The sequence below is a fragment of the Agelaius tricolor genome, unplaced genomic scaffold, assembly GCF_023055355.1.
Source record: "Agelaius tricolor isolate 1412-34295 unplaced genomic scaffold, bAgeTri1.0.p SCAF_9, whole genome shotgun sequence".
Classification (NCBI taxonomy): Eukaryota; Metazoa; Chordata; class Aves; order Passeriformes; family Icteridae; genus Agelaius; species Agelaius tricolor.
In genome coordinates, this window is record NW_027269269.1 from 32,449,781 (window position 1) to 32,473,232 (window position 23,452).

The following is a 23,452-nucleotide window of genomic DNA, read 5'->3' on the forward strand; positions in this document are numbered from 1 at the left end:
CTGGAAAGGAGAGCGAGTTCATCCCCACTCAGGTTCTCAGGCCTGTTGTGGCTCTGCAGGACTGTCCTCGTTTACTCTGCTGCTCCTTGCAAGGAGGCTCCTCCACACCTCTGGGCCTCTTCAATTCCCACTTTCACCCTCACCACAAGCAGCAGTAAGGCAGGCTGGCCAGCAGGTTCATAGAGTTACATAGAAGCCTTCTTGGTTTTCTTCCTTTCCTACAGATCCTAATGCTGCATCCCACTTTCATCTCAACTACTGCCACCTCTCCAGCTCCATCCTCAGCTGGGACAGGCTGTGATGACAGCTCTTGTCCCCCAGAGGGTCACTGCCAGATCAGAACCACCTCATCACCAGCTGTGAGGCAGATAGCCCATCCCCATGTGTACAGCCTTATTTCCTAACAAAGACTGTCACCTGTGCTAGGGTGACACTTGTGCCTGAGCTGCCAGAACTGAGGACCAAGGCAGGGGAGTCATGGTGAGACCATAACATTGTCAGAACTGCTATCATTCTTTCCAGTACGCAGGGACACGTGTTCAGGTTCCAACCTGAGGACTATAAATTCAATTTGGGGCACACCTACTCAGTTCCCAGACAACACAAGTGCACAGTGCATGACCCAGAACACTGGCATCAAACAAGAGAAAGAATAACCAGCACAATGGTAAGAATTCATTTCATCTTAGCAAATGGCTTTTCAGCCTCACACTATTACCATGCTAAATCAGTTTTACCTCAAGCTTCACTACGTCACTATTTGTATCACACACAGTAACCACCAGAACTGAATGAGCATGTTTATTCAAACACAAGTTACACACAACCCTTCAAGAAATACATTGCAACTAAGCCTTTGCATATCAGATTTTTTCATTTAGCTTGTCTACAAGACATACTTTGCCAAAACAGCATAATCAGACTAATTAAATGGTTACAAGAGAGAACTGCATGTGATGAAAAAAACCAGTTTAAGAACAAAGACCATACAGAGAACATATTACTGGATTACAGCCCAGCATGGAACATTCAGAAAAATGACAGGAGGAAGTTTTATCTAACAGAACACAAGTATACAGCATCATTAGTATACATTTTCCATTAATAATTATTAAAAAATAGAAAAACTGTTAACATCAAATATTACTTTGCTAGCCACTATACCTATAAGGTAAAACCATAAATGGACTAACTCTGCTTAGGAGGTGGAAAACTTTAAGTCTCTAGAATTAACTAGAGCCCAATTCAGCAAGCTACTTATGCATGTGCTTAAGCCCCACCAACACTAGGAAGGCTTACACACGTTGAAGTATTATAATTAACATTGAGAGATTTCAGTATGCATCAACAGTGAAGTGCAGCCAAACACTTGCACTGAATCAGGATTAAAAGTACACGTTACATATATATTATAAAAATAATGATCCTCCTCTCTCAATCTATTATTCTATCACAAGAAAAACACCTACTGGGTACGAGAAAAACTGACACAGTCCCCTGAGGAAGCACAGCTTTTCATGTTTTATTACACAACTCCAAAAGTATGCACAAATCAGTGCCAGGGACAACCTACCATAACTCTACTTTCCAACCTCAGTCTTTTAGAACAACAGAATTAAACCGATTTGCACCAGTGTAGTATTATAACTCTGTATGCAATTTGCAAGTTCAAGATCAAGGAACTTGTTTCTTCAGATCCTTCCCCAAGTGATCAATAGACTCACAGAACTATACAGCTGTACAATAACATCAGTGACTATATACAATCCTGCACAAGATACTGGAACAAAGCCGCAAAGTTACATAAATAAATGTTCAACTTCAAAAATATTTAATTTCTCTTGCATTTAAGTGTTACTAAAAACACAACAACCTCTGCAATTTTGACCTGTATCAGCCCTTTCTAAAATTAAAAGAAAAAAAAATTCCCAAAGAATTGCCCTTGTCTAGAAGTTATCTGTATGGCTGTTTAAATAAAATTAGTCTCACCATAGCTATGAAATACAGAAAATATGGGTAGCCAGGAAAATGTTCCACATACTTGGGAATGAAGCATTCCCTTTTGGTTGGAGGAATTTGATTGCTGGATTTGGGGCTTTTTTACTCTTATGTAAGCCACTATATAATAGTGAACAAAATACTTTTGTTTCATAGAAACAACTAACATTTGCCCACACCAGGCAAATGCTCTATTTACAGATAGATTAGGACTGCCTGACTGACAGTGAGTGTAAGTTGCTGAACTCCAAGAAACATGGAGCCTAAAACGGCGACACTCTCTGCTGAATCGCCTTCCCTTTGAGGATACGCCTTATCTGGAGAAAAGAAAAAGACAGAAACATCAGTATTCATCATCTTGAAGTAAGTCCTGAAAAAACCCCACCCTAGATCCAGTTTTGCACTCCTTTATCCAAGCCTAGGTCCTGAGTTCAGTCACACCAGAAGTGATCCCACTTTACAGCATTTGAACCAATGAAAGGCAACAGTCAGCAACTCAGCTGTGCTTAAGTTACTAATCTTAGGTCAAGAGTCAGTTTTTTCATCAAGCAGGAAAAAGTGATTTTCTTCCTCTGTTACTCAGGCCTAAGAATTGTCATGACTAATTCTGACAAGAGCAATAAAAGCATGAACTCAGGCCATAGTGAGATGAGCAAGAGAAGGAGTATTGCCTCCAGTACGTTGCAGGGTTACAGAAACAAAGCCTATCTTGACAGGTAAAAGCTTTTAAGATGGAAAAAATAAAAGCTGCACGTGAAACCTAAAATTTCAAGTCTGTATATTCTGCCTGATCTTGGTGTTGAAGCTGAAGATCTAAAGAATAAAATGGTATTTGCTAAATCTTTTCCTTCAAAGCTGCAACTCAAAAGCCCAAAGAAAGTTCTGGAGTGGAATGCAGCTTTTGTGTGGACAGGGACAGAGGGAAGGAGAGGGCTGCTGTGAATTTTTTACCTGTTCCCCTACAAGGCCATCAGGAACCAGATGAACTGGCTGCTCGTTCTCCAGGTTCCTGGCACTGGGATCGGCTCCCTTGCGCATGAGCAGGCGCACGGCGTCCAGCTGGCTCACGCGGTACTGCAGGCTGGCCGCCATGTGCAGGGCTGTGTTGCCGTTGTAAGCCTGGGGACCACAAAGCAACTCCATGAAGGAAAAGCGGGGGCATGAGCCTCTCCTTTCTCTATCTGTATTATGGAAAAATCACCATACCTTCGCATTAACAAAAGAGAGATAGTTGGGCAGCTCCAAAAAGAGACGAATGAGCTCCAGGTTTGCTTCTTCTGCTGCCAAATGTAAAGCGGAGCGACCACTTTTGCGATCCTATCAAAAAAAGAAACTGTTTAGTCTTCCCTGCAGGTGCTTCACCTATCCAGGGGGAACATGCAGACAAATAAATATAGAAAGCAAAGTAACTGCAGAGTGTTGAGCAAACATACTTGCACTACAATTCATCAAAAGTGAATCTGAATACATATATTTTAATATCAACATCTATCGAACAATGGAACCTGATCTCATCTGCAAGTAAGCTTACATAATGTAATATTTGATATTCTGGTTAAGTAATGGTCTGGCACAGCACAGACCTGAACTGCACAGGTAAGCAGTTTTTAATTAAAATTTGCAGCTCAAGAACAAGGTGTCATCAGCACCCCACTACTATGGGTACCTCAGAGCGCTCCAAACATACTTTTACAACACTCACTCACTGCAGCCAGCGTAGCATCATTCTTAGTCTAGAGATTAGACTGTCACCTCCCTCCTTCCCCAGGTTCGTTTGCATTGATAATAGCCTGCTCTGAATAAATGGAGCATTCTCAGCCCATCTGGGTAAATTAAGCTACAGGGAAGCTTTCAAATCAGCCTTCTTTCCTTGTAATAAATGCAGCATGGGAGAAAGGGACACAGTCTGCTTCCACATTCTCTCTGGATCTGGTACTTCAGACCAAGGCCTTTTACTTACTTTCGCTTCAACAGAGGCTCCCATTTGTATCAGGATCTTGATGGTTTCTACCAGGCTCTTGTTTCTCAGCAGAAGCTCCTGGACCTCAGGGGAGTGAGGTGGCTGACAGTTCTGCAGTTCATGCAGCACAGCATTATGGGCCAGGACTGCACAGTGCAATGCTGTCAAACCTAAACATCAAAAAAACACATGAAAATCATCATGAATGAACAAATGCAATACAGAAGTATTGACTGGCTGCTTGTTTCAGAGATTGGATAAAGGAGCTTCTACCCTCATTAAGCCCAGGGATGGTTCCATATTTGTAGGTGACAGTGACTGGTCTCAAGCAGCTTGAGATCTGGACTGTCCATCAAGAGAACAGTGAGGCAGCAGCCTACTGTGAGCTCTCAGCCAGCAGATGATGAAAGAATCAATTTTTAATATATTTTTGTACAAACTACACATTAGAAAGAGCTATTTTACGGGAAAGGGGTCCAAACAGAAGAGCTTTCTACTGCCAGATTCTGGCTACTGTATCCACTGACACAACGCTGGCACTCCAATGTTTAAACAATGGCCAGTTACAACCTAAGGTCTCCATGCCAAACACAGCAATCACATGGAAGAGGAAAGAGCTCCTGACAGACACAGACTAATCACGTTTTCATCTGACAAGATATGTCAACTGCACCTGTAAGTTTCCATCTGAAAAGGAAATATTGCATTTTATTGCATTCCCATCAGTAGCTATAAAACAGTGTACCATCCAGTAACTCTGTAAATTATAAACTCTTAACTACTCACCATCATAGTTTGTTGCCTCAAGGTCCACATACTGATTGCTTCCCATAGCTCCCTTTTGGATTGCCTACAAAAGTGGGAACAGGTACACATTTACATCTTATCCAAACTACATACTGCTTCAAATTTGTTTATTGTCTTACTGCAATAGCTGTAATAAAGTTGCAATAAATAACAGCATCCCTGGAAGTGTTCAAGGCCAGGCTGAATGGGCCTCTGAGCAATCTGGTCTAGTGAAAAGTGTCACTGAGCACAGCAGGGGCATTAAAATTAGAAAATCTGTGAAGTCCTTTCCAACCCAAACCATTCTATGATCCTATGATTAAGAGGAGACTTACTGTTTTGGTTTGGTAAAATAGAGGATTCCCCCAAAATTACTCAAAAATGTTGATGAGAAGCTCATTGAGAAATTCAGTTCCACTTTAAGCTCTATGTGTAGACAGACTCCCAAGGCTACCCAGACAGAAAGATAAAGGAAGGATTTTTTTTGGTGTGGTGGTGTTTCCAGAGTTTCCCCAAGCTAAGGGTAAGAGTCAGTGGCTGGGGCAGAGCTGTGCCTGCCTGGCTCTTACCTGGAGGACCTGGGCATGCCCCTTCTCAGCGCAGACATGCAGCGGCGTCCTGCCCCAGCAGTCTGTGGTGTTCACCTGAGCCCCCAAGCTAACCAGGTCCTGCACAATGAGATGCTGATTGGCAGCCACAGCAACCTGGAAAGCACTCTGCAAACATCAAGAAGAAAATTTAAACTATTAGTCATCTGATCTCTAACAGGAAAGAGCAACTAAAACAAATAAAAACCCCAGCTACCTGGTATTATTTAAGCAGTGATTATGAATACTAGGAAGCCAGGAAAAATGAAGCAGAGCACATAGTTTTACCAGCTCAAGGTGATCCCAAGAAGTATTAATAGCTCAAGGTTAATATTAGTATGCAGGCTAAATCTTGGGGTTAATATTAAATAAGCATTTCACCACATCTTTCCCAGGGTTCAGACATGCAGAAGCACTCAGGTGCAAAAAGCAGGTGCAAAGATTTTTTTCAGAACCTCACCTGGCCATTGTGCTCTTTGATATCCAGCATGTGCAGGGCAGCCATCTTCCTTGCAAGAACATAGGAGAGTGCTCGACGGCCCTGGGCCACAGCAATGTGGAGGAAGCTGCAGAAAAGAGAGGCAACAGAGTTACACCACCAGACACAAACCAGGGCTGAAGACAGCAGAGAACCAAATGTCTAGAAGAGGTACTATGCTGCCAGCTTCAGACCTCCTCTGCATAACTAAGACAGGAACATGGGCATTTTCTTATCAGGGCAATTTAAAGTATCTAAATTAGAATGTTTTACTCCCCTTTTAACCAAGTCTAACAATAAGCTCCTGAAATTAGAAAATACATCTACTCAAGTGTGCTGGAGCTCTGCATGGCAGCCATCAGCAACGCCACACCTTTCCCTTGATCAGCCAAACCACTGCACTTGTGACACAAACACAGCTATTGAACTGCTTCACTAAAACCCACAGTCTGCCAAAACCCAAACAGAAACACTCCCCAACCTCCCACAGAAGAAACACCAAGATAAACAGCACTCACGTGTCTCCATCGGCGTCCTTTGCAAGGAACTGGTCTTGAGAGATGTTAGCCAGTTTGTTCTCCTCCTGTTCCACTTGCCACTGAAAAAATGACTTGCCCAGCTGCGTCGTGCTCCTGGCAACATTTTGGTCAGGCAGCGAGACATTGAGAGTAGCCAGAGAGATGCTGCGCTCCAGACTACCACAGAGGTTGCTGGAGAGCAAGCTGAAATTGGGGGCATGAGGGGCAACCTCAGCCTGGGGGTGGGCACTGCTCAGCGGCTGGAGGGGAGCGGAGATGCTGTCCGAGCCCTCCGAGTCGTTCAGGAGGGAGGAGAAGCTCTGCGACGGGCAGTACGGCAGCTCGTGGCTCTCAAAGGTGCTCTGCTGGTAGGCAGGAGACTGGTCACTGCCAACAAACGGCCTGTAGTCCAGGGAGGAGCCATCTGAGGGATAACTCTGTGGCAAATCTTGGCTCTGGGACGCAGGGAACTGGTAATGCTGTGGTGCATCAAGCATGTGCTGGCTGGTGTGGTCTTGGAATGCTTGGTACTTCTGGGACGGGGAGAACGCCTGTGTTCCCGGGCTGTCCTGGTACTGCTCAGCAGGAGAGCCGTGGCTGGAGACTGAGTGCAACCAGCTCACCTGCACCGTGTTCAGGGAAATGGGGCTCGACTCGTTCTTGATGTTTATAATGTTCTGAAGCAGATCAGAACTGCTCTCGTGCTTTGGGTCAGCTTTATGGGTCTCCTCCATGCTATCCATAGAAGTTGGTGTCTGGGGTGGGGTCTGACAGGTGGGGGAAAAAAACAACACAAGGCAAATCAAAACAAGCCCCAGAAAATTAGAGGTATAGTTGTATCTGGTAGTTTATGAGCATACAAAGCAAACTGAAAAATAAAGGCATGGAAAAAATTACTACAGACTCACCAGGAGATGAGGGTGAACATTCGCTTGGCGTTTGAAAGAAGGTCCATCAGAAAGGAGTTCAGGAGCCTTCCTTTTGCCACTGTGGCTCAGTATGCTCTTCAGTTCTGATGAAAAGAAAATAAATTCAGAATCCATTTGGAGGTTACACTTACAATTGATTTAAAATGTTACTGCAGGGTATGTATTAAAAAATGGTCTACCTGTGTATGGTTCGTAGTTCGCCAATCCTCCTTGTGCCTGTTAAGAAAAATCCAAAAACTTCTGTTATTATAGTGTTATTTCTGGGGGAAAACAAACAGAAACAAATAAACACAAAAAACAATCCACCAAAAAAAAACCCCAACAACAACAAGAAGGCAGCCGTGACTTCCTTCTATAAACACAGAATATACCTTAGAATAATTCTAGTACGTGGTTGTCTAACCCTAACTTAATTGCTTTTAATTAAGGTTAGAAAATGGAAAGAGTTTAATGAAACTTAAATAAAACCCACTGTTTTTATTTGGGCTTTTCAGGCCATTTGTTATAATACCACAAAATTCCAGAAAATCAAGAGAAATACATTATTCCTTCCAGAGACCAGAGGATTTTTTTGAAACATTAATAACCCAGCCAATTTTACAATTCTTTAATGCCATGAACTTTCCTATGCAAATACCTTCCTCTGAAAACACTTATCTAGGAAGCTTTTAAACACACACTCACAAAAAAGAATCTAATCAAATCAAAAACACTCTTTAATCTTCTCAGAATTTCCTGTAATTTTTTTGTCCTTTCAGACTGAAAGGGTCTACCTTTACACTGTGTGCTTGTAACAGAGAGGCACAACAGTATGACAAACAAATCTGAGAAAAATCCCTAACCCTTCCAATGAATGATCTCATTCCAGCCAACACGGAATTTCTGTGGTTTCGCAACACAAATGTATCTTTATCCAGACTCCCTTTAGAAAATAAAGCTCAGTAAGAACAGTTTTAAATGCTTCCTTCTCTCATGGCAAACCTTCTTTCTGATTTCTTCCCAGCTGCATTTTTCCATTATGCGTTGAAAAGGAAAAACACTGATTCCATCCACAGCAGATAAAGCTCATTTCTAGCATTACCGCGAAGTGCTTTCTTGCCAGTAACCATTAAAATCAAGCCTGTCAGTGCAGAAAGCTGCCGGTTACCTTGCTTTCCTCGGTGGCAGGACCGGAGGACATCTGCTTGCTGCTCCTGAAGTGCAGCAGGAGCTCCTTCACGGAGTTCTTCACACGGACCCCCTGGAAAGGTCCTCTGTGCTGCTTCCCCCCCCCCATGTGTTGTTCAACTGTGGAGACACGAAAACAGAACCCGAACTTAAGCCACCCGTTTCGTACACGTTTAATAATAAATATAGAAAAAAAGACCCAAACAAACTAGAAAGTCCGTGGAAAGGCACCTAAAGCCTGGTTTAGCAGAGAGGAGCCAGAGAGCTGCTCCGCGTACCCCTTCGCCATCCCACGGGCGTGCGGCTCCTCCGCTGCCCGGGGACCGCCCCGCCGCTCCCGCTGCCCGGATGGGAGCACCGCGGCACCGGGCACGAAGCGCCGGCCAAACGCGCCCGCCTTTCCCCGCTTCGGCCGCTTTCCCACGCGGGAGGATCGGCGACCGGCTTCGCCCCCGAGGGGACGGAGCGGGACCCGCGGCTCCGCGCTCTCCCCGCCACCCCCCGGGGCCGGGGCCGCCGCGGGGACCCGCCGTACCTTGCAGAGCGGGGCGGGGGCCGCCCCGGGGGTCCCTCCGGCCGCCGCCGCGGCTGCTCACCGAGAGGTCCGAGTCGGATCCCGGCGAGCCCGGGGCGGAGGAGTGCGCCGGCGAGCAGCTGCCCTCGCTGGAGTGGGGCGAGGCCCCGTAGAAGTAGGCGAGGTTGATGGGGCTGCTGAGGGCGCCGCCGTCGCCGCCATCGGGCGCCGCGTCGCGGCTGCTCTCCACGATCATGGCGGTGCGGCGCGGCGGGCGGCGGCGCGGGGCGGCGGGCAGCGGAGCGAGCGCGGGCACGGCCAGGGCTGGGCGGGCGGCGCGGCGGCTCTGGGGGCGCGGGGCCGCGGCCGCGCTTATACCGGGTCCGCCCCCCGCGGGAGGGGCCCGCCGGGCGGGGCCGCGCTTCCCGTCAGGGCGGCGGGAGGAGCCTGCCCGTGAGGGCCCGGCGGGGAGTCACGGTCCGGGGGCACACCGCCTCCCGCCTTGTCCGCCAAGCTTGCCCCCGTGGGCTTCGCGGGATAACAGGATATCCTGAGTTGGAAAAGCTCCATCAGGACCATCGAGTCCGACTCCTGGCCCTGCCCAGGATACCCCAAGAATCCCACTGAGCCTGAGAGCGTTGTCCAGATGCAGCCTGGGCAACCCTCGCTCACAACGCATGCAACCACAAATTACTACCCGCTTATGGAGCTGCAGAGGTGGGAATGAGCAGAATCTCCCTCGGCCTCCCACCGCTGCTGATGCCACCTCATGTCCCCATTGGAGGCATCCCTCACACTTCTGCTCCAATCCTGCCAGTCCTTGGCTCCAGAATGCAGGTGTGGAAGAACAGAGACTTTTTGGTCATGTGCATCCCACGAGCAGCATCCAGCGAGAAGGGGAGCGTGAGCAGTTACTCACAATTGAGATGAGTCATCTGTGTTGCTCTTACCCGGTGTGGAGTAGGCAGGGGCAGACAGGGAGTGATTTTGGTTGTAGCTTGCACCATAATGTGGTGGCAAGAGCCTCTCTGTCGAGGCCACCTCAACCTTCTTCTTGGGGAGAAGCGGGAAAGCAACACAATGCCAAAACAAAAAGTGGGCGAAACTGTGCGATTACTGTTAACATCACTGAGTTATTACCGATGTCCTCAGGAAGACTTCCTGGGTTTCTACTTTTCAAACAAATATTTCTGCTTTCCCATTTCCACTGAAGTCACCATCTTCTAAAGTACAAGTGAGCGATTTTGCCCACAAGGTTGAGATTAGGATGTTTTTAGCACTGTGGCTGCTCCAATAAATATGTAGTAGAACAACATGGTCTTACATGGTCTTTCTAAAGTATATTATGCAAACTGGAGGTCTATAATTTATATGTTTTAATTGTATTGAATAGCACAGGTCAAGTGCAATATGAAATTATGTTAATCAGCCCACGAGGAGGCAGGAGGGAATTGCTTTATATTATTCAAATATTTCTCCCACCGTCAAGTGAACAAAGAGTTTTGCTGAGAACTGTCTAGGCCAGTTTCTACTCCAAAGACTGTTGTTTTACACCATAGATTGAATATATGCAGCCGTGAATCTATGCAGCAGGAGTGAAATTTGTAAGTAGAACCCATAAAACAAAATCAGATGCCAAGTAGTGGCAGAAATATCCCAATAGAGGTAAAAATTTATTTGCTCCCCGAGCAGAAACTCACCCCCAAGCACACCTTCTCCCTCATTTAACAAAGCACTTTACACATGTGAGGATTTATTAAACCAGGCTGTGTGTTTTAAGCACGGAGAGGGTTTGATTTTCAAGCCTTAGACCTCAGTTATGATACCTTAACCTTAAGCAGATGCTTTTCTCCTCATTGAAAAGCACTTGGTGCTCAGAGATCCTGGAGCCCACGAATGCTCTTTGCACATTCAGTGGCTGTGAGGAGGACCCACAACTCAGCTTTCCAAAGTGGATGCAACTGATGGACTTTTGTGTTCTCGTCCCTACCAGGAAGCCCAGAAAGCCACTCATTTCAATCTCACAGGAGGCTCTGCAAGTCCTACAAAATGCATCTTGTCTTTCAACAAGTGGATGGTAATGCAAATCTGAGAAGTTGATAACCCAGAAAATTAGATTCGTCATCCGTGTTGCCTGCCATTCCCTTTAAAATGTCAAGAGTAAAAGAGATTTCAAACCAAAAGTGGTTTTGTCTCATTGCAGTTCTTCTGTGTCGTAGAAGGTTCCTAAACCACATGCAGGCAGGGACAGGCAGCACCTTTATCCTTGCTATTCAATAACAATTTTGGAATGGATTTAATTGGAGATTAGTCTCTACATATGAATGAAAACTCTTCTATAAAACAATTTAATGAGTTTGTGTTTGGTTTTTTCCCTAAAGAGGGCATAGAATTTCTTTTTCTCTTCTACTCCAAACTCTCTACTCCCCTGAAGGTTGAATTGTTGACTTGCTCTCCTTTTACCGAGCAAAATCCATTTCAGGCAACAATTTGATACCTGAGCTCTTACTTGTTTCATCAGTGACATCTTATTTATCAGGTCTCCTGGCATAAATCTACTCCCAGGCAAAGCAGATTAAGACAAGTCTAATTCCACCAAGCTCCATAACAAAAGGCTCTTTCAAAAATATACACACACCCATTGGTTGCACAAGATGTGCTGGCTCACAGCAGCCCTGTGTTCTCAAACTGCTTCTCTGAGAGTTACTGGTAAATTATTTCCACATCCACAAGCTGTAATTATTAATGCTGCAGACCTTGAGCATTAATGGGTTTTGGGTCTTGGCCCAAACACTACATAACATCTGTGGTGACCAAAACCCTGTGAGGCATCTTCAACCAAAGTAAGTTCCTCTGGGGCAGGGTGGTGACCAAAGAAAAAAGCACTTGTCACCTCTTCTCCTTGGGAAGGCATCCAGCTGGTTTCAGCCTTCTTTGGCCGAGCTGTAATTCAGTGTAACCCACCAACCTCAGATCTGGAGAAGGCTGCGAGGTGAGCACAAGGCAGCCACCTCAGCTCCCCGATGTGCTGTCTGCCCATGTTTTTATTGCACCAGCTCCCTACTGGGATGTATCAATAATGCCAACTAGTGGCCGTCAGCAACAGCATTTGTCCTGAAACCACTTTTCTATACACCTGCAAAAAGTGAGATAAGCCTATCTTGGTATCTCAAATAACAACAGAAAGGAAACAGAATGCACTTGTTTCTGAGAACTCCATCTCTTCCCTCTCTTCAGAGCACAGCCCAGTATTGTAGCATTAAAAGCAATCAGTCTTGGTTTAGGTTAATCCAATATGTTTGATTAATGAAATAACTTTTGAGAGTGTGACTTGTGCACACCCATGAACTACTTCATGGGATCCAGAAAAAACTTTTGTTAAGAACAAAACCAAAATCCAATTGTGCTTGCTGGGTAGGGGTCTCATTAGAGAAAGCAAAGAGGCTGAATACCAGCACCTTAGACTTCAACCACCTGCTAAACATCTAGGCTAACCAAGGTCATGTTTATCCCCTTTGCCATCCTAATCAGAACAAGCACAGAGAAAAGATGCAGCATGCCTGCACTGCTTGGTCCCCGGGGCACCTACTGGGGTGAGCGCTATAGGGAATGTAGGCTTTAAAGAAATAAATGAATGAATAAAGCAAGCCCAGTAAGTGGAGCTTTGCCTTCCCTGTGGAGCAGCACGTAGTCACACTGCCAGGCACACTGTACAAGCTCCCTGTGTGAGTGAGGAACATACCAGCTCTCAGAGCAGGCCTTGGTTTGGCAGGTATGGGAGCAGAATAAATCTCTCCCCTCACTCTGTCTCCTGAGCAGCAGCATGGAGTAAGGGACAGCCTCTAGGTGAAGTGTCAGGGCACAAACTGCTAGAAACAAGAACTTGGTTTTGCAACACATTTCTGGAGCAGCATGACCTTCATGGTATTTCTTAAACTTGACATAAAAATGGTAGTTTACAACCCAGTTGCTTAATGCAAGTGAATATTTGCTGTGTTGATGTCAAACATGCCCTATCCTCTGCTGGGTGTAATTGAGGCTCCTGCTGCACACTGCGAGCTGAGGTGTGCAAACAGCCACACCTCTGCACCCCAGCAGCATTTCCAACAGCACACACCTCCCAAACCATGCAGCAAAACATTCACCTTGTTTCTAGACTGGCATTGAGAAAAGCAGAGGTAAAATCTCAGGAACCATTTCACTCCTAGAGAGCGTCCGGGGTCTGTACCTGCATTTGCTTTAAGGGTTCTGGAGAGCACCTGTCAGCAGGTTGGAAGTGGTCCATGACACGGTTTAACTCTAAAAGCTGGTACAGAGGAGTTAGTGTTTCTCCCCTCTTTGTTATACTTGTATTGCTACATTTTTCCTAGACTTTGGTCTCCAAGACTGACATTCTGGGATTAACCTGAACATCAAAAGGGGGCATGTATAATTCTTCATATTAAGGAAAAACTTAGACTTCTCATTTAACATATTTCTTTTGGGCCTTACTCCTTTGATCCAGAGAATACCCTCAATTCTGCTTTTTTTCTCTCAAGCCATCTGATATTAAAAAAAAAAAAAAAAAAGTAAATTTAAAAAAAAGTGGGGTGCTCCTAAGTAGATCTTTCAACACTGTGTATATAAACCAGCTGAAATCAGTAGAGAAGAAAAGAAACCCTAAACCCAGCAAGTGTTGCAAAGCTGGCAGAGAGGACCTGAGTTCTGTGAAAGCAGTTTCCTTGTATATATACCTCATGTCTGAGGACATTCTTCCCAACATACTCACTACCCTGGTTAGTCATGTTTTCTCAGCAGCTTACCTGTCTCATTAGTTCATTAGTGCCTTGCAGCAGGGGAGAAACACACACACCACTGATGTCACAGCGTGTAAACAAGGAGCAGGAGGCCATTTCCCCATAGCAAAGGGCAACGTCATATGTCACCTATCCTAAAGGATACTGTGTGTGCATAGATGAGGTAGAGAGTGCATCTTCTTGCCTCAAAGTATGTGGCTTGTTGTGGTATTCCAGTTTAGAAAGGGAGTTGGCACAGTTTCTCAGTGCTGCTAGGGAGACAGTGTAGGTTTGGAAGGGTCAGCATCAGTTTTCCTTGTTTCTCATGCTGAAGACATTTTTCTTCCTAACCCAGGTGATCCATCTGGGCCAAAATCTGACATTCATAGCTCACATTAATTTCATGTTTTGCTGTCAGATGCAGGAGCATGTGCTGCAAGCACAGTAGATGAGCTGGGCTCTAGTGTACTTTGATTTCAATGTTCCTGCCTTCCACAAACAAGGACCACTTCAACCACCTGTAAAACAAAACCACTTTCTAACAGGGACTGCAGAGCTGTCCCAAGGCACATTGCAACACTTCAGCACAGGAGTGGGAGGAAAAAAATCTCAAAGTGAGATTTGAACCTAGAAAAACATGATTTTTTGAACTGTTCTCTACCCAGACACTTGCATTCCTAGACTCAGTTTGTATGTAGTGGCAGGTAACCTATCTAAGATTAAGGTTGCCATATATCCAGGTTTCTCAAACATGCATTTTTCCACTCAAAAACATTGTCTAAGCAGATTTTGAAAATTTGTGCTCTTCTTGGACATGGCAAACCAGTCACATCTACCAGACAGCAGGTCTAACAGCTGACCAGTCCAGAAACTGAGGGCACAATCTCAGTATTTCTACAGCCCGCCTGTGCAGCACTTGCGTGGCGGGATCAACACCTGCAGGAAGCCTCAGCACTGATTTGCACAATCCTACACATCCTGTGTGCATACCATCAGCTCAAGGGTGCAGATTAACGAGAAGGAAAGTCCAGGCATAAGCAAGACAACCAGTAAAAAACACTTGTAGCATGTTGACGCTGTAGAGTTCATTGAAGGGAATAACCTCATCTAATGTCTTGAGCTTATTTCACTGTGTTTTCCAGCTGATAGAGTTTAAATGCTTTCAGTTCAGACATCCATTCATTAGAGAACTCCCAGCTTTCAAAATACACGTCTATCTGACCATTGGGAAAGTCCTGAAACTCAGCTATAGAGCTGTCCTCCAGTAGTCAGACAAAAACTCAATGAACAGGAAATTTTCTCATTGAAAAAAGCACCTAATTCAAGGCAGAATAATAAAATTTTGTCATAGTAGGGAAAATGTTAGGTCCCTTCCAAACAGTGACACAAAATTTTTTCTGGTGCTTAGGATGAACTGCATCTACTAAGGCAGGCTTTATCTTCAGTTAAAGTGTGCTGGAACAGCTGGGACAATACCTCTGCACCCATGGGTCAGAATTTGCTGTCACACAAGTCTCAATCCCAGACGTCTACGTAAAATATACAAATATCACAGAAAGGATCCAAATACTCTGTTCTTTCTATTGACTTAACAGCCACCTGCTACAGGTTTAGAAAGAAATCCATGACAGTAATGACAACTTCACAGTAATATGTAAATCGTGCACGAGTTAGCATAAAACATCAAGAAAGCTGGAAATAAACTCTTTGATTTGGTGGGGCACTGTGCAGAGCTCTGTTCCCAGGCGTTGGCTCCCTCCTCCAGTTCCCAGCTGGGAAGAGACACCTTCCAAAGCCAGACACATCCTGTCTGACAGGACGCTGCTCTCCACAGAAGCCAGCCCATGGATGTTTAAGTTTCCTTTTAATTTCCTGCCAATTTCTCAAGAAGAAAGCAAAAGTAAAAGCAGCTCCTTTTTCTGTCTTGCATGTTTTGTCTCAGAAGTTTGTGACTGGCAACACATGAAGTCACACAGGGGTTTCTTAGCAGGGTTTCTTAGCAGCACCACCAGGACTGAGTTTTGCTATTCTTGAAAGTCCAGATGAGAAGCAAAGCCAGATCAGAGCACCGGGGCAGGAAGCAAAGGGATGGGATTGTTCCTGCCACTCTGCTGCTCTGAGCAGCCCAGGGATGGGAAAGGAAGCTCCCCAGTGCCCAGGACTGCTGCTGCAGACCTGTTCCCAGCAACTGAAGATGACAATGATGATGATTATGATGATGATGATGATGATGATGATGATGATATCCCAACCACGACCTCCAGGGTGGCAGGCTACAAGGCTGCCCCAAGCAGCCCAGGGCTTGGCTGGTGCTTGCCCCCCGTGACAGAGGGTATTTCCTCCCTGCACACACCCTGCTCCCACCCTCTGCCACCAAATACAACAGGAAATGTGGCTTGCTGCAAAGAAAGCAAATAGAAGTCTAAAGAGCAAAAATAAAAAATCACTTGCTGGAACGTGATCACAGAGCTGATACTGGAGTTTTGTTTGGAGCAGAAATATGACCCCTAGGTGACATTTGTCCCTGACTGCTGGTCACCCAGTCTGGCAGAGGGAGAGCCCAGGGTGTCTCCCTTTCCCTGCCCTCTGTGTGCCTCCAGCAAACCTCCTCGTCTCAGCTGAAATCACCTGGCTTCCATCTGAAGTACCCGTGAGCTACCCACCCCCAGTAGCACACACATCTCCAATGTCATCACAGCACACACCTGCCCCCAAACATTTGGGGTCTGAAAAGCAGACCCCATTTTATCCTCTGCAAGGCTCTTCCTGCTGAGCTGCCCTAGTTGCCTGCTAGAGATGGGCACGGTTAATGAACCGGCTGCTGCATAATCAGCCCCGTGTGGTAAGCCAGGGAAACCCTCGCCAGGTGATGAAAAGGAGTTTATGGTTTGGTTTAATAAACCCCTTAGCATAACAAAATTTAAAGTGAATTTTAAGCTCATTAAATTTAATTCTTTTTCATTCCCACCGTTTGGTTTTTTTTCAATTACAAGAAAGTAGGCGTAGATTCCTATTTTTATATGGTTCCCTGTGTTGTCTCACACTGCACCATGACAGTGTATTCCTGTCCTGTTAAAGCTGACAGGCTGATATGCTGATGGTGCTCTGCTATCCCAAAATTACTGATGAGCTGCCAGGAAAGGATTGTAATTGTAATCAAGATTATACAAAACACCTTTTTCCACTAACAATGTTTCTTCCATTCAGTACTCTCCAAGTTAGCTTTCCATCCGTCCATCCATCCATCCATCCTCTGGAAAGCTATTACACCCTTCCCTAAAAATGCAGATTGTTTCAGAGAGAGTCACCCATAACAGCTAAGCTATTTAGGAGTATTTTGCCACCAGATTCACCAAGGGTTTTCAAAAATCACACCATTCTTTGTGGTTTCTTTGCTCTTGGCTGTCACCCATTACCTTCCCAGAAGCCAACCATTCTTCCATACTCAACCCCAAAGCACACAGATTATTACAGCACAAGCCACTTGCAAAGTTATTACAAATTTTAAAAAGCTTATTAGAAACCAATATTGTTTCAATCAATTAGGTTTTCTAAGCAATAAATCAAATAAAATTATACCAGCATACCTTCATGTTGGAGGAGTGAAGTTAGGAATAGTTCTATGGAAAACGAGCCAGTTCTTGGCACCCCATTGGCAACTGATCATTCCTTATGGCCATGTCCGTGTGAATGACTGAGCAGTTCCTCTGAGGTTTAAAGGTGTGAAACAGAGAAGCAGTGGTAAGGAAATTTTTCTTCCCCTCCCTCACAAAAGTCCTGCTTACTTTGGCTTTCTGTTCGCAAAAAAAAAAATAGAAAAAAGAAAAAAAAACACCCCAAAACCCTAAACAACACCCCACAAGTTTCTTTCAGCTTCTGGCTGAGTACCCACAGGGCACCTTTAGTGCAGTGGCTTGCACACCACTTATCTTTTGGCTCTGGTTGACAGGAAGCAGGGATGTTGTGACATGTGAGAGGAAGCAGGGTGGAGGAGGACAGTGGCGTGAGCATGGCTCCCTGGACTTTTTCTGCACGGTGGAATTTCCCAGGTGGGGTAAGCCCTGGTTGAGGACATTCCCCTGCCAAAGAGGCTGGCAGGAAATCCCAGGCTGGTGTAATACTGCCAAAAAAGGGTCTAGAAAATACTGATATGAGATAAGAATGATGAAAAAGTGCTGGGCAACAATTGGGTGAAGAGAAACCTGCAGGTTTCCCAGTGGGGTTTCCTGCCTGCCAGGGTCAGGTTCTCATTGCCCACCTCCTGCCTGCAATGCTGCCTGTGTGGCCACAGGCACTGAGCTGCATCTCACTATCCCTTTTCTGTCTTGGCTAAACTGGATAAGCATAGCATTCACAGAGGAAAAAAAGAGAGATCCAGTGTCTCACAGGAAAAAAAATAGCTCCAGCCTTTGGTAGGTGGTGCAGGACAAACACCTCTCCTTGGCAAATGGCTGGCTTTCAGCAGGACTTTGCCCTCAGAAAGGTTGGAATGAGTTTCACAGAGTGTCAGTGTCAAAGCTCCATACAGCCAGGAGCCTGCTTAAAATGGGAAGGGGGTTATATGTAAAATAAAAAAAAATAGAAAGGAAAAAAATTAGTCTCATTTTTCACAGATGTATTAGGTGTGAAATAGTCACCTGCTACAGTAGATAAAAACAACCTTCAGTATAAAAAAGTTGTCCTGGAATTTCCTAAAATGTGAGTAGATCCATCTTAATCATAATCCCTTTTCCTTTCTTCTTTCAGCAGTGGCATGGGCCAGGACTCACCATGCATATCAAACATGGTGAGCAAGGACAGGACACCCAAATCTTTCCAGAGCAAACACCTGTAACTTTCAGTGCCTTGTGCTGCCCCTTCCCAATGCAGCTAACTGATACAATTTCCAGCAGCTGGCACCAACAAGGCAAAAGCACCAGACCACTGGTTCCTCTGCCTGTTGTGTACCCAGTGCCTCCTGCACTGGAACATAGATGTTAAAAACAAACAGAACATCCTCAGACTTTATCCCCACCCTTGCCCTGCCCCAGCAAGCTGCAGGAGGGAGGTGGGAGAGAACATCTCCATCCCAAAGGTGATACATTCAAAACCTTCCCCCCGCAGGCAGGAAACTCTGCGTGGGCTCCATCTTCCTGTTGGCAGATGCATTGTATCACTGGAACATGTTCAACTGATAATCTTGATGGGCTGATACTTCTGTTTGAAATCAGGATGGTTTGTTCCAGCTGGGGCTGCTATTTGTTTGCTCTCTGAAGGCCCGTGCTGCCCTCAGTATGTCTAACACGGGTCAGGGCAGGGCCTCATCCAGACCCTTGCCCTGCTCTCTCCTGCAGCAGCTGGGAAGCAAAACCTGCTGCCTTTGGGGACTGAGGGGCTTCTGAGCGCCTCCACAAGGGGTCAAGATCTCTCTTTGCAAAGAGGGGAGCCTGCAGCCCCAAAGAGGCACAGATGGCCCAACACCACAGGCAGTAGGAGCAGCACCTGGAGCACCACGGAGCTCATCCATTCTCCCAGGTGTCACTGCCTCTGGAGTTAGGGCAGCTCAGGTGCTTTGACTCCAGAAATCACAGGGTGTCACAGACATATTTTATGAAAAATCCTTTTGCCAGGATCTTTTCTCCTGAGAAGCTTCAGCTTCTCCATGTTTTGCTGCTTTGGAATGTGATTTGGAGAATTGTTTACCCAGCATGTGAAATAGTTTTTACTTGATGACCAGTGACAGCCACCTGTGTCAAGGCTGTGAGCAGTCACAAGATTTTATTATCATTCCATTCCTTTCCTTTGCTACCCTTCTGATGTCTCCTTTTTCTTTTCTTTTAGTGTAGTCTTAGTATATCATTTCCTTTTAATATAATAGATATCATAAAATAATAAATCAGCCTTCTGAAACATGGAATCAAGATTCTCATCTCTTCCCTCGTCCTGGGACCCCTGTGAACACTGCCACATTTGGTGACCCCGTGTGAGTTGCCACAACAGGGGACATTTTTATGACCTGAATATGTGATGGAGGTCAGCCCCCTCCTGTGCAAAGAGGTGAGTACCTGCTGCAAAGAAAAGGAAAATCCAAGTCTGACAAGAAAAGAAAGATGAGTAAAATTGCCATCGCTGATGTGTGGCAGGGCAGGATGAAAAGTCATGACTCCAGCCCCAAATGAAAATATCTACTTGTAACAATGTTTGTTGTGCACAAGAACACAGGCAACAGGACATCAGGAAGAAATGTGTTAACATAGGGAACCTACATTTCAACCAGCAGATATAAAACTTCTAGGGTTGGAAGATACACATATGTTGAACACATTTTACAATAATGTAAAGTAATTATAATATCAGCTTGTTACTGGAGCACCTGATATTTTTAATTGGATTTTTAAGACAGGATATTTTTTCAGTAAAGTAACTTTCTTTTTCTAATTTTACTTATCAAAGCAAGGGCAAAAGCAAGGCACAGAAAAAGCAAATAATAATAATACTACACAGGGGAAAATACACAAATGTGGAGCAGAAAGATATGAAACCATTAGAAGGAAGAAACAGCTAGAGACAGAAATAGCTGCCTTGCCAAGAGCAAGCGACAATTCCCTGAGAGAAGCTGACTCAGAAAAGAGGGCAGGCAGGACTGGAAAGGATGACTCACCCAGCTCAGGGAAAACCAAAGGGTAGGAAGGAGTGGAAAGAACTGACTGCAGGATGGCAAGAGGGGAAAAACCCTGTAATTTGTCATGGTTCTTTCACTGCAGGTCCTCCTTGTGCCATGCCTCCCACCTACTGCACTCCCACAGGCATGTCCCACCTGGACACTCTTCCATGAGGTCCTTCAGAGGGAGCTGCCACCCCACAGCAGAGGAATATCATAGAAATACTCCTGGTCACTGCAAACAGCCTGCAGCAGAGATTTAGGGAGCAAAGGGACAGCCTTGTACCAAACTGAACCACAAAACAACAGGTGCCTCCAGAGGGCCCAAGAGCAAGGGCAAAGGGTGAAAAGCACTTGTCCATTTTCAGAACTGACCAGGGAAGGAGAGAGTAAAAATTGGAGGGGACAAAATGTTTAATGGATGGCTGACCCAGAGAACACTGACTGCTACAGCATGTCTTGCTCTCAGACCACAGACACTGCTTAATGTTGCAGAAAGAAGTAACTTGAGATACACTATTCTAGCCTGGTAAAGTTTACTCCTCTTGATCCTTTTGTGGCTTAGGATAAAAAATCAGATTTAAAATAATATTTTGGGGGAAAAAAAATTATCCTCTTCAATCTAAGAGTTATCAAATCTATGTCATTAACTGATTTCACTCACGAACTTCAAATAAAAGAGCCTCAGTGGTATTTGTGACATTTGTTTTCAAAACACAAACTATGGAGGAGTTAGAAAACAAACCACCACCAAGACAAATATGTTGTGGCTTATGTTTTTCATTTGAGAGTCATCCCAGACTCTTTTTCAGTGCCTCAAAGCCCTCTTCTGGCCACATTCATTAAGGGATTAATCTATTAAGCCCAAGCTGACAGAGTTGGGATGTGGGGGAGGGCACGTTGCACTTTCACTTAGCTTTAGTGACTTACTCACTCTGCATCTGGGGCTCACAGAAAGTAACTCACACACTCAATTCTCTAGCATTCCCCCACAAAATCCCTCTTTCCCCTTCCAAGCAGAGAAGCTCCTGTACAATTCACCATGATAGACACACAGAGCAGACCAGAAGATTACTGAATATGCCCACAAGAGGCTAGTAACACCAACAGTGAAGGACACAGTAATTAGGACAGGATTTTGGAATCACTGCCCAAATTAAGCTAGGTTCCCTTACATGAGAGTTCAGATGCAGGTGACAAGTACTGTGATGAATTAACAATTCAGGAAGACTCAAAGATCCAGGTTCAAGGACATAAAACATTTCCCTGGTTTCAAACACATTGATCTTGCACCATAAATAGAACAGCTAACATTAAAAGTTGCATTATATGCTGCTAACTGGGGATGCAGGGCTAAACCATGGGATGAACACAAGAAACCCTATTCCAACCAGATCAGAAACCATGTAGCTTTGGCTTTTTGCCAGCCCTGGTGAGCCTCCTGTCTCTGTGTCTGATGGATGAGGCTCAAGCCCCTGCTCTTGCCAAGCAACCTATGCCATCTCAGGCAAGTTTCATGCCTCTCTGAGTCACCGCAGCCCTGAGGAGCACTTGGCACACAATGAAAACCTGCCTGTGCACTCCTCCTTAGCTTGATTACAAATTCTTTGGGTTTCTTTTAAAAAGTTCCCCAGCTATGATATCTGTCACATCCACAGTCATGTGAGAACACGGTACACATGGCTTCAAACCAACTGCAGGCAGAGTTTGGAACTGTACCTAACATGATTGCTGTGTCATCGCTGTCAGGGGCATAGAGGAAGAGGTGGGTGAGCAGCCTAGGTGGGAAGAACTGTTCCTTTTTTAAAGCATGTGGGACAACACATCTATGTGTATTCTCAGAGGAGTGAGTCTGTCCCACACAATTGTGGTTTCCAAAGGCAATACATCTCCACATGACCAAATCCCTGACCTTCTTCCTCTCCTTGGTGTCACAAAGCAAGACCTTTGTGTGTTGTTTTTCCTTAACTACATCCTACTTTTTTGCTTCCCTTCTCTGTCCTACTCATCACTCTCACTTCCTCTCTGAAGAAGCCTGGGGCCTGACCTAATACCACACTGAAAAACAGCTCATACTTTGCAGCCTCTCGCATTCATTTTTTGGCTGAGTGAAGGCTGATGTAGGTTGGACATGGTGGCAGCACTCTTCAGTACAGTTTCCAGAGCTAAATGCTGGGAAGAAGCTGCTTTGCCTTTGCCCTGTCCCCTCGGGGCTGTTGGGACTGGCCAGAGCAGGCTGGGCCATGGCCTCAGCTCTGTGCTCAGCAGGAAGGTGAGAGCAGCACCCAGATCACACCCCTGGCCCTTGCCCGACCCTGCCCCCTTCAGCAGTCAGCACGGAATGAGAGGGGAACAAAAAGCCGGAACAAATACTTGGCAATACTGCCTCAGCACTCTCTCCTGGCTGTCAGGACTGTGTCATTCAGGGATTTTTAGCCTGGTCAAACAGGATATTTTTGGCTATCTACGTCAGGAATCTGCACAAAGGGCATTGTGCCCTGCTTGCTGCTTTCCCAGCTGCGAACCCTGGCTGCAAGCTAACTCCAAGGCAAGCCAATGGACATCCCCCAAATCCTCCACCCTTGGGCCATCCCAGAGACTCCCCAGTCTGTGCCAGGCAGCCACTCTCTCCCTCTGCCATGACCCTGCACACACAGCCCTTGGGCTCACAGGGCAGTGGACTCACAGCCACCACTGTAGGATGCCCTACAGCTCTTGAACACTCCGACTGACTCACAGGACACATCTCTCCTCATTTTTTCTTCCATTATTTAAGTAAAAACTGTTCATAAGATAGAGAAGCAATGACCATGCTTTATCTGTCTTCACTCTCTTTTTTAAATGAAGTGGTTTAAGGATGTCCTGTGGGTCAATTGGGCTGCAAAAACCCTCAAAGAAGTAAGCTTGGATTGTGTACGAGCTTTTATTGCATGTCAGGCCTGACACACCAACAGAGAGAAACATCAGGGTGCTTCAGTGCTAGGTCTCATGTCAGGCACAGATCACCCCTCTCCAAATATAAATCACATTAAAAAATTACTTAGAGTGATTTTAATCTATAAACCATAGCGTGAAACTCCTACCTAACACACAACACAAA

General features: G+C 45.5%; 1 protein-coding gene across 2 annotated transcripts; it reads right to left on the reverse strand.

Moving 5' to 3' along the window:
• Positions 1 to 787: 787 nt before the first annotated feature.
• On the reverse strand, positions 788 to 23,420 carry NFKBIZ (NFKB inhibitor zeta). 2 transcript variants are annotated; one of them, XM_071433509.1, is made up of 12 exons: positions 8,959 to 23,420; positions 8,404 to 8,543; positions 7,436 to 7,472; positions 7,236 to 7,339; positions 6,328 to 7,094; positions 5,792 to 5,897; positions 5,314 to 5,460; positions 4,745 to 4,808; positions 3,959 to 4,128; positions 3,205 to 3,315; positions 2,950 to 3,117; positions 788 to 2,315 (listed from the first exon to the last, which is right to left on the reverse strand). In XM_071433509.1, the coding sequence occupies exons 1-12, from the start codon at positions 9,191 to 9,193 to the stop codon at positions 2,262 to 2,264; spliced, it is 2,103 nt and encodes a 700-aa protein (XP_071289610.1). In that variant the 5' UTR covers positions 9,194 to 23,420; the 3' UTR covers positions 788 to 2,261. The 2 variants fall into 2 exon arrangements, with proteins under 2 accessions (XP_071289610.1, XP_071289609.1); XM_071433508.1 differs by lacking the exon at positions 788 to 2,315 and having other exon boundaries at positions 2,323 to 3,117.
• Positions 23,421 to 23,452: the final 32 nt, after the last annotated feature.